At 32.5% G+C, this 12184-nt stretch overlaps 1 protein-coding gene across 2 annotated transcripts in view; it reads left to right on the forward strand.

Moving 5' to 3' along the window:
- Positions 1-10212, forward strand: part of Ndufs4 (NADH:ubiquinone oxidoreductase subunit S4) — a 107443-nt gene extending 97231 nt beyond the window's left edge. Inside the window, exon 5 of one of the 2 annotated variants that reach the window (XM_046456346.2) lies at positions 9993-10212. In XM_046456346.2, coding sequence (XP_046312302.1) covers positions 9993-10096 — 104 coding nt within the window. In that variant the 3' untranslated portion in view covers positions 10097-10212. Of the gene's footprint in view, positions 1-788; positions 2953-9992 lie in introns of those variants that run through there. The other variant, XM_058583118.1, reaches the window with a different exon arrangement.
- The last annotated feature ends 1972 nt before the right edge of the window (positions 10213-12184 follow it).

Here is a 12184-nt window from a genome sequence, read left to right on the forward strand (position 1 = left end):
AAATAAACCTAATTATTTCAAGCAGTTCTCTTTTTACAGAAAGAAAGTGTATATCTTTGTGATTTTCCAGAGGCCCTCTTGCAAAATCTCAAAGATAATTTTAGGTGCAAAGATATCCTGAAAGTTTTATTTTACATTTAGTATTTAATTTGGGGAAGGCAAAAATCAAAAGTTGTGGTTCTAATCATGTAACTCAGTGGTAGAGCACTTGCCTAGCATGTGCAATAAGCCCTAAGTTCAGTCTCCACCACTGCAAAAACAAAAAACAAACAAAAGTCATCAGGAGATGTGAACACTTAGGATAGGTACAGGATCATGGGTGCCGAAGAAGAAATGATATTTGACTGATTATTTCAAAGTCACAATAAAACTTATTGCTTTATACAGAATCTTAATTCTTAAGTGAAAAAGCATAAAAACAGTACAGTAATGAAACAAGCCCAGCAAAATTGAGCAAACTTTGCTAAGATTTTAATATATTTCATAGCTTTTTAGATTTTTTTTTTTTTTTTTTGCACAAACTCTAACCTAAAGCAAATAAAATTTTCTTTCTTGCAAATCTTATATAACTTTATGTGACCAGGTTTTGTCTTTTACCATTTTCTTTCTGGCACACTTTACTTTAGGACATGCCTGTTTTTCCTCTAGTATACAATTTATATCTTGTCACTTTGCATACAAAGTTATTTCATTACCTTAATATAAAGTCATAACCTCTCTGCCCCTATTAACTTCTAGTAGAGTTTCATTCATTTACATTGTATCTTTTTTTTTTTTTTTTTCCAAAGGGGAACCCTTTTCCTGGCCCATGCAGGATGTGTGCAAGAAAATATCTCCTTTTCCAACATGGGAAATGTGACTACTGAAAAAGAGAACTATTCAGTAGTCATCAAACATTTTTTGATTATATTTGCCGTGATCAAAAATACACAAAGTACATTTACACGAGTAAGGCCTCAAGCTGGTGGAGAACAGAAACAGCTATGGTTTCAGCAAATTTGAATAGCACCTGTTGCTAGCACCTGTTGGCTTTGTCAGGCACTAGGGAGTCAAAAAGAGACAATAGGAGCAGAGAAGACTTTCCAGAGAGAGTCAAACTCATCCAAGAGGGGAGAGTCTGACAGTACTGGAATGGTTGCATAAACAATGGTTCCTCAATGCAATGATGCAACTGAAGTAGTATTCATGAAGAGGTTTATTTTTAATATTTATTTTTTTAGTTTTAGGTAGACACAATATCTTTATTTTATTTTTTTTATGTGGTGCTGAGGATGGAACCCAGTGCCTCCTGCATGCCAGGTGAGCGCGCTACCACTTGAGCCACACCCCCCCAGCCCTAATGAAGAGTTTTTTTTTTTGTTTTTTTTTTTTTTTTAATTTTTTTTATTGGTTGTTCAAAACATTATAAAGCTCTTGACATATCATATTTCATACATTAGATTCAAGTTGGTTATGAACTCCCAATTTTACCCCAAATACAGATTGCAGAATCACATCGGTTACACATCCACATTTTTACATAATGCCCTATTAGTAACTGTTGTATTCTGCTACCTTTCCTATCATTGTATCTTTTAACCAAAGCTATTTTGATTTCATAGAGAAACTGGAATAATTTTAAAACTTACCAGTATTTTAGTCAACTGGCAGAATTCATGCTACAGCTTCTCCAAGTGGCAAAAATGAACATGTTCAGCAAAGATAGAGCCTGTCAGTAGCATATAAAAAGGAGAAGAATGTATGTATGAACTCAAAATTTAGCTTAGTGCTTATACAGGAGAGAAGATTTCTTTCTCATTCATTACTAGGTTCATGGCTAAGACTTTATAACAAAGGACAGATTAAATAGAGAAAGTACACAAATTCATTTAATATAATTTTATGTGACATGGACTTCAGAAATGAATACTCAGAAAGGGAAATCCGTATGTTTCAATGAAGTAGTGCATAGTTGTACAGAAATTTGATTGAACAACCAATGGTAATAAACTAGGAGAACTTAGGCCTGGTCAGATTATCCTGTGTCCCTCTGTGGCATTCCTTTCTTCTGGGTATAGGATAAATGACAGGAAAGCCAAGGAATTCTTTTATGTACTGCTTGAAAGGATAAGGGCTTAGAAAGAGTTGCCCTTTGCTTCTGCTATTTCCTTAAATGCCAAGGTGGCACATTTGGAGGTAATGTATTCTGAGCCCCATTATAATCAATGGCTCAGTATTCTGTCTTATTTAGAAATGACCTAAGTATCTAATAAATGTCCATTAATACCATCCAAGTTTTTAAGTTACTGAATAATCTTAGAAATTATTTTTTAAGGTAACATAACTGTAGAATATAATTGCTTTTGAAACAAAGATTCCTGAAAAATTGATCAAGTTGGTTAAAATACAGATTTAAATTTTTCATGACTATACACATTAAACAAAAATGCTAATTTATTCCATCAGTAAACTCTTACAGCTTTAGAAAGAACATATTGAAGTAAAATAATTCATGTTTGTATTTTGTCTAACAATGACAGTCAGAAAACATAGTTGTTTTTATTAAGCCAAAATTATTAGTCTTGTTTGCCAAAGATTTACCTACATTATGCAAACTTGAATTCTTAAAATGTTTGTTAATCTCTTTAATAATACTTTGTAAATCTAGAAGGTTGAAGATATTAGAAATTCAGGGTGTTTGTTTTGTTTTGTTTTTTAGAATTTTAGGGTTATTCAATTCGTATAACTTCTGTATAAACTAATCAGAACAGAACTTAAAGAGATTTTATAATTTAATTCATTAATGTCATGTGGAGGTAGAAAGACATTACCTACATACACTTGAGCAGAAAAGGTTTTTCTGTATTATAGTATGTAATGACTGTATGTTGGTAGCTCTGTCAGTCACACAGAGTATTACTTCAATTCTAAAGTATCAGCCAAGGGTTAATAAACACAGAATTGTGAAATATACTGGTTCATGCCAAAGAGCTGTTCTCTTCTCACTGAGTATAAATTCTTAATTGATTTGAGCTCAAAATACAAAGAACTAATAAACCAGATTCTCTCTCTTACCTTACCCAACAAAGAATAGACCTCTATAAACTATTAATCTGCTTACAGGGATCATCTAATGGTCAAACTGTTGTAAAACCAATTCCCAAAATTAATTCAAAATCAAAGATAGCAAAACAGTCAGCAAAGGTCTCTTGCTGCTTTGGATTCACTTCATGGAGACAAGAAAAGATATATGTGGGCCTAAGAATGGGTGTGCCATTTCTTTGGTGGAGAAGTTTGCCTGCTTTTAGTTTTTGAATCTGTTGGATGTCTCAATGGGATTTCCAAAATTGTAGAGAGAAAATTTTCAGGAAAATAGTCATAACATAAACATAAATATAAAAATGAACATGTATTAAATAATTTATGTTATTTATGTGATTCTGGCAGATGTTATAAACCAGTTCAAACAAGTCAAGACAACACAAGTTTATGTGGGGTAAAGGAATATTGAGATAAATTGCAAATGGAAACAAAACTGTTTTTTTCCAGGACTAGGGTAAGTGGGAGGGTGAATTAAATCACAATGAGACAGGACAAAATTTCTGTATCTGTCAGTTACAGTTGATTCACCTTATTCATGATAATCATGTTTTGTAAAGTCACCAGGAACACCAAATTAGCAAATATTGAACAATTGTTCCTAAGGAAATAACACACATGGGTTTCCACAAGCCTCTGGTTATGTCCTTTCATTAACAGATCAATACTAAGTACTTCTGTTTAAGACACCTCATTTAATATGTATTGTTTATTCATCAACATTGAACTTGAAGCCAACAACACTGTTATTCATACCCGAACAAGCCTATCTAACACCCATATTGATATATCACAATCTTTTTGTGCTTAGGGAAACTAGACAGACTTCAGCACTATGCTTTGCGGACCATTTTAAAAAATGAAATCACCAAAAAGAAGTGTGCGCGTGCGTGCACGTGTGTGTGTGTGGGGGGGGCCCACACACACACCAAAAAAAAAAAAATGTGACTCTAAATAGACCTTGAAAAGTACACTTGTTTACAGTGTGAGTGCTGAAACAAGAAGGGCAGAACATTACCTTGTTTGACCTTAACTGGGAACGTGTATTGGGCAACTCAAATTTTTTGCCATTCTGTGCATGTCATAAATGACCATAGGACCACTAAGAGTGTTAATATAGGAGTTGCAAATTTTAGTAAATGAATTCACAAATAATGAGGTTTATTTGTATCTACAAAGGTTTGGGGTTTTATGTGTTTATTTTTTAACCTAGCTCTTTTCCTTCCAGTCTCTAATCCCAGGGGCTCAGGAGGAAGGCAGGAAGGAAGCAGCAAAAGGGGTGGAGGAAGAAGAGAAGTTTGAAATCAATTTTCTCATATTGGTAGAGTTACACATAGTGGCTTAGTGTGTTATGGGTTAAATACAATTCTGGAAATTCCTATGCATAGCCCATACCCAAATCAATTACATCAAAATTTCTGGGAGTGATTTTGGGGCTATTCATGTATAGTTTCTTTCTTCAGAAAACATGTTATGAATTTCTAACAATTGTTTCAAATGTACTTTTGGAACACAAAGCTACAATAATTAAAATCTTTTGATTTGTGGCAAATTCTGAATACCATTGATTCCAGTTACTGCTTTGAAAATAAGAATAAACTATATAGCAAGTTATTATTTGAAAAGATAAAATTTAAGGGGATCATTAAACTGATATCAAAGTTTTTGTTTAGAGAGGTATTGTAACTGTAGGATATTAATAATATATATTTCAAATGTGCCTCATGTTTGCACATTATTTGCTTGTGAAATCATAGATAATTTCATGGAAATAACTGCTTTGCCCGTGTACAAAACTTTATTATATCTCCTCCATAATATTTCCTAAAAGAATATCTAAGATACTTTTAAATTATTCTAAACCTTCTCTCTTGGAATCGCTATATTAGATACTTGGTTAATTTCAAAGTAGTCAAGGGACATTTTATAAAGTGAAATTCTTGAAAAACTATCCCCCCACTTTAAAATATATATTAGGTTTATGCTTTGCTTTCAGTCAGGTATAATGTCAGGGTACAGCCTAATGAGGAATCTTGAAACATTGCAAGTTCCAATGTCCATCTCTTTAGCTTCCCAAAGCTTTGCTATTCTGATCCCATAGTTAGCAGTAACTTCCAGTTATGTCAGCTTGTGCCAAATTATGTGATGGTTCTTGTTCTGGCATAAATTAAACTTCACTTCCAAACTAAAGTCAGGGTTGAGATTATATTATTAAAGGAGCAAGATCTTTCACAGGACATGAATTAATATTATTAGAGGTAAGACAATAAAAGAATCAATGAAATTTTGTCTTTATTTTTGCATTACTGAACCGTAAACAAAATGGTTCCATAAACAAAGATGAATGGAATTAATTTTCTTTTTGTCTCATACGTGGAAGTTGTTAAGTTCATTGCTGTTATCTGATTTTGTTCAGGGGCTTTTTCTTTCTTTGGTGTATGAAAAGGTCACACCAAACAGTCATATCGTAGGAAATAGAACATTCCAACCACAATATGGTTATCTACAAAATAAATTGACATGTTTCTTGAAAAAAAAATTGGACATTGGCTGTTAAAGATCACGTTTTAATTTTACTAGAACATTTTCCAGAGGTACTGCTCCCATAGTAGGGTTTAAAGCATTCCAGTGTGAAACAGCAAAAGGAATCAGCTACTTATCATTTAGGTGCTGGTGGTTGGATTTGTGGCAAATCCATGCCATATGGCTACTCTGCTCAGAGGGAAATGATGGCAGCCCTAAGAGATTTACCCCATCCTTTTGGGCTGTTGCCTCAGACTCAGTTGCTTTGATCTTCTGTTGCGCAGCTGGGAAGAGTAAAGGCTAGTTTTTAAGTGTCCTAAAAAGAGAACATATGGGACCATTGTTTTAGACTGTACCTTCATTTCATATAAGCATTCTTTTGAGGGTACAAGTGTTTTCATTTGAACTCATCAGAAAAATGTTTGGGTTATTTAAAAAAATAAAAAAGCTAAAAAATATTATTTCTTTCCTAAATTCCAGTACTTTATTTCTTGCAAGATACATTGCTTTATTCCCTTTTACAAACAAATTTCAAGTGTATATAGGAAAGACAAGTGTCATTCATGTAACTTTCCCATTGGTAAGTATATGTTTAATGTCTTTTCAAGTGCTGTTATTTTTACTTTGTCTTTTTTTGGCCAAAGTTTACCACTTACTCCAGTAATTTTTACGTTCAAGTATAGTGAGACCAGTAAATGTGTTCTTCTAGTCACTGGAAGGTAAAATACTTTGGAGGGGTGATGCTTGAAAATATGATCAGACTCTTTACAGTATAACAAAAAGGAGCAAAATTTATTGTAATAACAGTCGTATATAGTAGAAAAGTTTTCTGAATGATGGATAGAAAAACCAAAAGTTTTCTAGTCTTGTTTTATTTTCCATTTCTACTATGAATTGCCATAAAACTCCCTCATGTCATTCTTTGCTTTGACTTAATGAGAGAAGCATGGTTGTTTATTCATCTTTAGTAACAAAGTTGTTTTCCACAGAAAAATGTGAGGGAGATAAACCTAACAATCATAGATGGTTGTAGCATAGTAATAAAGAGATTATGTTGGTAAATGCAGGTTTCCTCCACATGTATTTTTGTTAGTTTTTCCTAGGGTGTTTTTTGCATCCATATTCTAAACACTATCATGATACTTCTATTTATTGTTATCACCATCACCATCAACTAGAATCTGGCTCACAATTCCCAGGAGAAAACCCAAACCAGTTGTTCCTTTATGGAACAACTCCAGTCTTCTCACATTGCAGTGACCCTGGCAACATTTTGAAACTTTCTGACCACAACAGATATCAGACCTATGTCCGAGTTCTGATGTAGTAAAATGAATGAATTCTTTTTCTCTCAATTGTGTGTTTGTGTGTAGTTCCGATTCCTAAATATTTCCGAATGCTCTCTCGTTTCTTCTGCATTTCCTCTCATAATGTTCTTATTGATCTGGCAGGTGTATTCGGAAACCTTTGAGGGTGAAAAGAACACAAGTTCTCACTCCCATCACTTAGCAAAAAGATCATAGAGTAATTTGCTAATAGCCATTATAACCAAATATAAAACTATACTTGAACCTATGTATGTTCTCCATAATTGGGTATGGAGCAGCAGGGACTGGGGAAACAGACTTATTTTCCAGGGATTCTTAAGTCTTTTCAAAATATTTTTTTAATTGGAAAATATTTATACAGTCACATGAGTTGAAAGGAAACGGGCAAAATAAAAATTGCAATTTTGGAATTTTAAAATAATTTAGTTATCTGTATGAGGTGATTAGGTGCATAGCTTTAAAGTCAACCTGGATTAAAATTCTGGCTTTGGGACTCACTAGCCATGTGAACTTAGGATTTATTTTCTCTATGCTTTATTTTTCCTCATGACTAAATATAAAATTAAGGTATACTTCATAATTCAAGGAACTTACAAACTTAAATATATATATATATATATATATAAAGTACATTTTTTGCACTTAACACAGGGTCTAGAGCATAGAACAGTACACCATGTATGTTCTTATATCAAAACCTTTGTAGTTGTTGCTGTTCTCTTGTCTGAAAGCTCTTTTCAGGGATGTCGACATGGTTCATTCCTGACCTCCTGAAAGTCTGAAATGTTACCTTCTCAGAGAAAGGAGCCTTCTTTGTCTTTCTGGTCTGAAATCTTGTTTCCTTAGTGCTCATTCGCCTATAATAAGTATTTTAATTTAGGCATTACTGTGTTAGAACTTAGTATATTATTCACTTACTTGTTAATTTCTCTTTTCTACCTAAAGAAGTTTGGGAAATTTTTGTTTTGTTTATTGTCTTGCATTCTGTGTCTGAAAATTGTCCTTGACACAAATTAGGCAATCAGTAATTAAGTGAATAGCAAATGTTCAGTAAGTATTATTGGTTATACCTGCTGTATTGAGTTGAGTATTTTTTGTAATTATTAACATTTGCTGATTATTGTGGGATGTACTTAAGAAATTTATGAAGTTATGCTGAGTTTATTTGAAAACCGAAGCCCCGGTCTGTAGTAAATAACTAGTTTAAATTATAGCAAACTTCTCACAACATTGCAAATTAAAATTTAATGAACTCCAATGTGATGGAAATGTGTTCACGTCCACCCTTTATACAAAAGTTATTAATTAGGATAATAGCTTAACCTTTATTGAGTGCTTATGATAAATCACAAGTGATAACACAGCAATATAGTTGAGGCATGGGCTCTAGAATCAAATGTTCAAATCCTAATTGTACCCCTTCCTGGCTGAATGACCTTGTATTAGTTAACCTGTCTGACCCTTGTTTTACTCAGCTATACAAAGGGAATAGTATTAATTTATTTATAGGTTTTAGAAAAAGTACCTTTCTCATAGAACTCAATAAATGATTAAGTGCCAATGCTTTCTAAGCACTTTACATACATTTGCTTAATCCTCATGACGGCCTTATGAAGTAGGAACTATTTCATGTTCTTTAGTAAATTGTTTGAAAGGGAAATAACTACTTATAAATATACTTACTTTATAGGAGTGAGTTTGAGTAGGGAGTACTCAAAACAATTTTTTCTGCTCTGAAAGTAAGGTTATATGGAGCAAATTATTGAATCAGTATTTTCTCTCTCAAATTTTGATGTTTAATTTGCCTTCATGTTTCCCATTTCTATATAGCTAATGAACTTTTCTTTGAAGATGGAGTTCTAGCATTAGGAATAGGGTAGTTTAAAGGATCAATTTGAAGTATTGTGTTAAATGTTATTATTTTCCTTTTTTGGACACAAAGTAGTATATTTCAATGACTTAAGTTTCAAAGATTTTACTTTGTGACAAAATTAAACTTCGGCTAAGGCATTATTGAAACTTAAGCTTTGTGGCAGCAAGTACTGTACTCACGAAGAGGCACTAGAGTTCCTTGGAACATAATAAGATCAAGAGACACTTATTTGAACTATATGATATTCAGTTTGAACATTTTATACATGACTTACGTGAATCAGATGTTTCAAGGTGAGTTGTGTGAAGAAAGTCCTCAGATAGAAGAATGATAAATTACAGGAATAGAAGATGGATCTTATGATGAAAAGTAAAAGTTAAAGGGGTTGCTCAGTCTTCTCCCCTTTTCTTAGACTGAAGGACAGGACATGAAGAATATGTAGACATAAATAAAACCGGTTTTCAAAATTATAAACCTTGAAAAGAATGTATAGAGAAACTGTAAACTGTAGGAAATTAGGAGATAGTTTTGACCAGTGGTTCTCAATTTTCCATGCATAAAAGCTTCTGGAATTGAGAGTTAAAGGACAGCTCTCTGGTTCCCAACCAGAGACTCTAATCCAATGGGCCTGTAGTCAGGCCTAACCATTTGTAGTTTTCAAGTACTTCCACACTATTCTGATACAGATAGCCCCTGAAACACATGTTGGAAAAAACTGGTGATGGAACTGAATGTGTATGCCCTGTGCACACAGCGCACACACACAAAGTTTTTCCATCATCTCAGATGAGTTCTAAATTCACATACAGACACCAAGTTTAGAAGAACAGTGAGATGAATTTTATTGTTCGGTGTTCTTCGTTGCAGTTATTAACGAAGTCACATGTTAAGCTTCATAGAGAAAACTAAATTTTAAATAACACATAACCATCAGTACTTGAGTAAGGAGAAATTAAATCATAAATTATACCTTTGAGATCTGATAAGTCATATTCAGATAATGTTTGGACCGTCTTGGCACAGAGGATTATAAAGGAACAAATTACTAAGTATTTATATTTCTGTTGTGTTGACATTTACACTTGGTAAATGAACATTAAATTATAATAGCCACTGCTTGCTGTGTTCTTCAGTTATCCTCTTAAATTCTGTTTCTGTTGAGTTTATGTTTTTGTTTATTCCCCCACTAGGATGGAGCTATAACATTGAAGAGAGGAAAGTTCCGAAACCCACGTCCAAGTCTTACGGTGCAAACTTTTCTTGGAACAAAAGAACAAGAGTATCCACAAAATAGATTGGCACTGACTGTATCTCTACTTGACTGTGAATAAAGTCAGCTGTGCAGTATTTATCGCCCATGTATACATCTCTTAATCACCTAATAAATTTGACCTTAAAATTATAGATATATTTTGCAGTTTCTGTTTTGTTTTTTAATGTCTCAAACACGTTACAATTTCCTATGTAGAGAGGAGATTTTAGGTGATCATACTTCTAGGAAATTGTGGTACTTAGAATCTATAAAAGGGAATGCTTGAAATCAGTTGCAACCTTGAAGTTTTGTGCTTGGCTTTTTATATAGCTATTTTCATGTTAATGGTGTTTAAGATATCGGCCATCATTATTAAAATGTTTAGAAATTCTTCTGTTCTATCATAAGTAGAGAAGTATATAACACTACAATCTGATAAACATTAGCCCAAATCTCCTTATTAAAATTCTCTTTTTTTAATTAGAACTTTTTTTATTTTCTAAGCTTTTATAAAACTGAATGAATTGTGTTCCATACTAATTTCTGCCCATCAACACTTCATGACTGTGAAGTGTCCAGTGAATATTTTATAATTAGGAAATGAAAGATTCAAAGAAAAAAAAAAACAGTTCATTGTTGGGAACTTTAGTGTTCTCTGTAGTTTTTTGAAAATATAAGTAAATACATGTTTTTATTGATTAACTATCAGGTTATATGTTCTTAAGCTCTTTAATAAACCTTTGTAGACTAACCCTCATAATAACCATTAGATAGGTACTATTATTTTCACATTTTACTCAAGAAAAACATAAATCAAGGCTTACAAGGATTATATAACATGCTCATGATCACACAGATCTTATATGCCAAAGCTAGGACTGGCACCTGTATCTTGTCTTTAAAGCAAATATCCTTAACTACTATGGTTACAAAGAAATAGATTTGATTAATGGCAGCTTATTTCTTTGGATTGTTAATATGTTCTTTAATGTTTTTAAAGTTATATTTTTTTCTCAGAATTGCATTTCATAAAAACAAATAGCACATTGATCTAGATCAATAAGAAAATACATCAGAGTATTAATCTATACAACTTTGTTTTGGAGAACATGTTGAAAATCTTTGTTTAAAATGTTAATTCTAAAAAATTTAATTCTAGGCAGACAATATGAAGGTACGCAGAGAGATAAATATGCAAAGATATTTATTACAGAATTGTTTTTAAAAGCTAATAATTTGAAACTGTCTATTTAATGAAGTTAAAAATAACAAGAAATATCTATGAACTTTTAAGAATTATGTTCAAGTATATTGCTATGTGAAAAAAAAAACAAGAATAATAAGTGACATGTGGGAGTGACAGGGTAGCAAATGTTTCCATACACACACACACACACACACACCTGTATATATACACAGTTATATACATGAAGTTTCACTATAATTCATGTTGGCTATCTTAAGCTTTTCTTGAAAATATGTGTTGTTTAATAACTAATACATTAGAATTTTATTTCAGGTGAAAGGTAAACTTTGAGCAATGAAAAAATACAGCTGTTAAGATGTTAACAGTTTTATGAAATTCATAGAAATTAACATTCTCTTGAACAACAAATGAGTGAAATAAGAAATTAAAAGGGAAATTTTTTAAATATCTTTAGGCAGACAAATGGAATTCCAACATACAGAATTTATGGGATGCAGCAACAAAAACTAACAAAACTAAGAAGAAAAAAACTACAAACATTTAGTTAGGAAAAAAAGGGCACACTCAAAATCACAAAAGAAGAGACTGTTAACCACAGAAATAGAAAGGATCATATAACGATGAACAAATATATGCCAACAAATTAGCCTAGAAGAAATGGGTGAATACATAGACATGTACAACCTACCACAACTGAAGCATGAAGAAACAGAATCTGAGCAGACCAATAACTGGTAAAGAAATGTCATCAAAGAAAAGCCCAGAACCTATGGCATCACTGCTGAGTTCTACCAGACATTCAAAGAACTAATAAAAATTTCAAAAAATTGAAAAGCAAGAAATAGTTTCAAGCTTATTTTACAAAGTCAGCATTGCCCCTGTCACAAAGCCAAACCAAATGCATTACAAGGTATGGGTGTGGG

Source organism: Marmota monax, unplaced genomic scaffold, assembly GCF_021218885.2.
Source record: "Marmota monax isolate L192 unplaced genomic scaffold, Marmota_monax_Labrador192_F-V1.1 WCK01_AAM20220418_F8-fsc00037, whole genome shotgun sequence".
Classification (NCBI taxonomy): Eukaryota; Metazoa; Chordata; class Mammalia; order Rodentia; family Sciuridae; genus Marmota; species Marmota monax.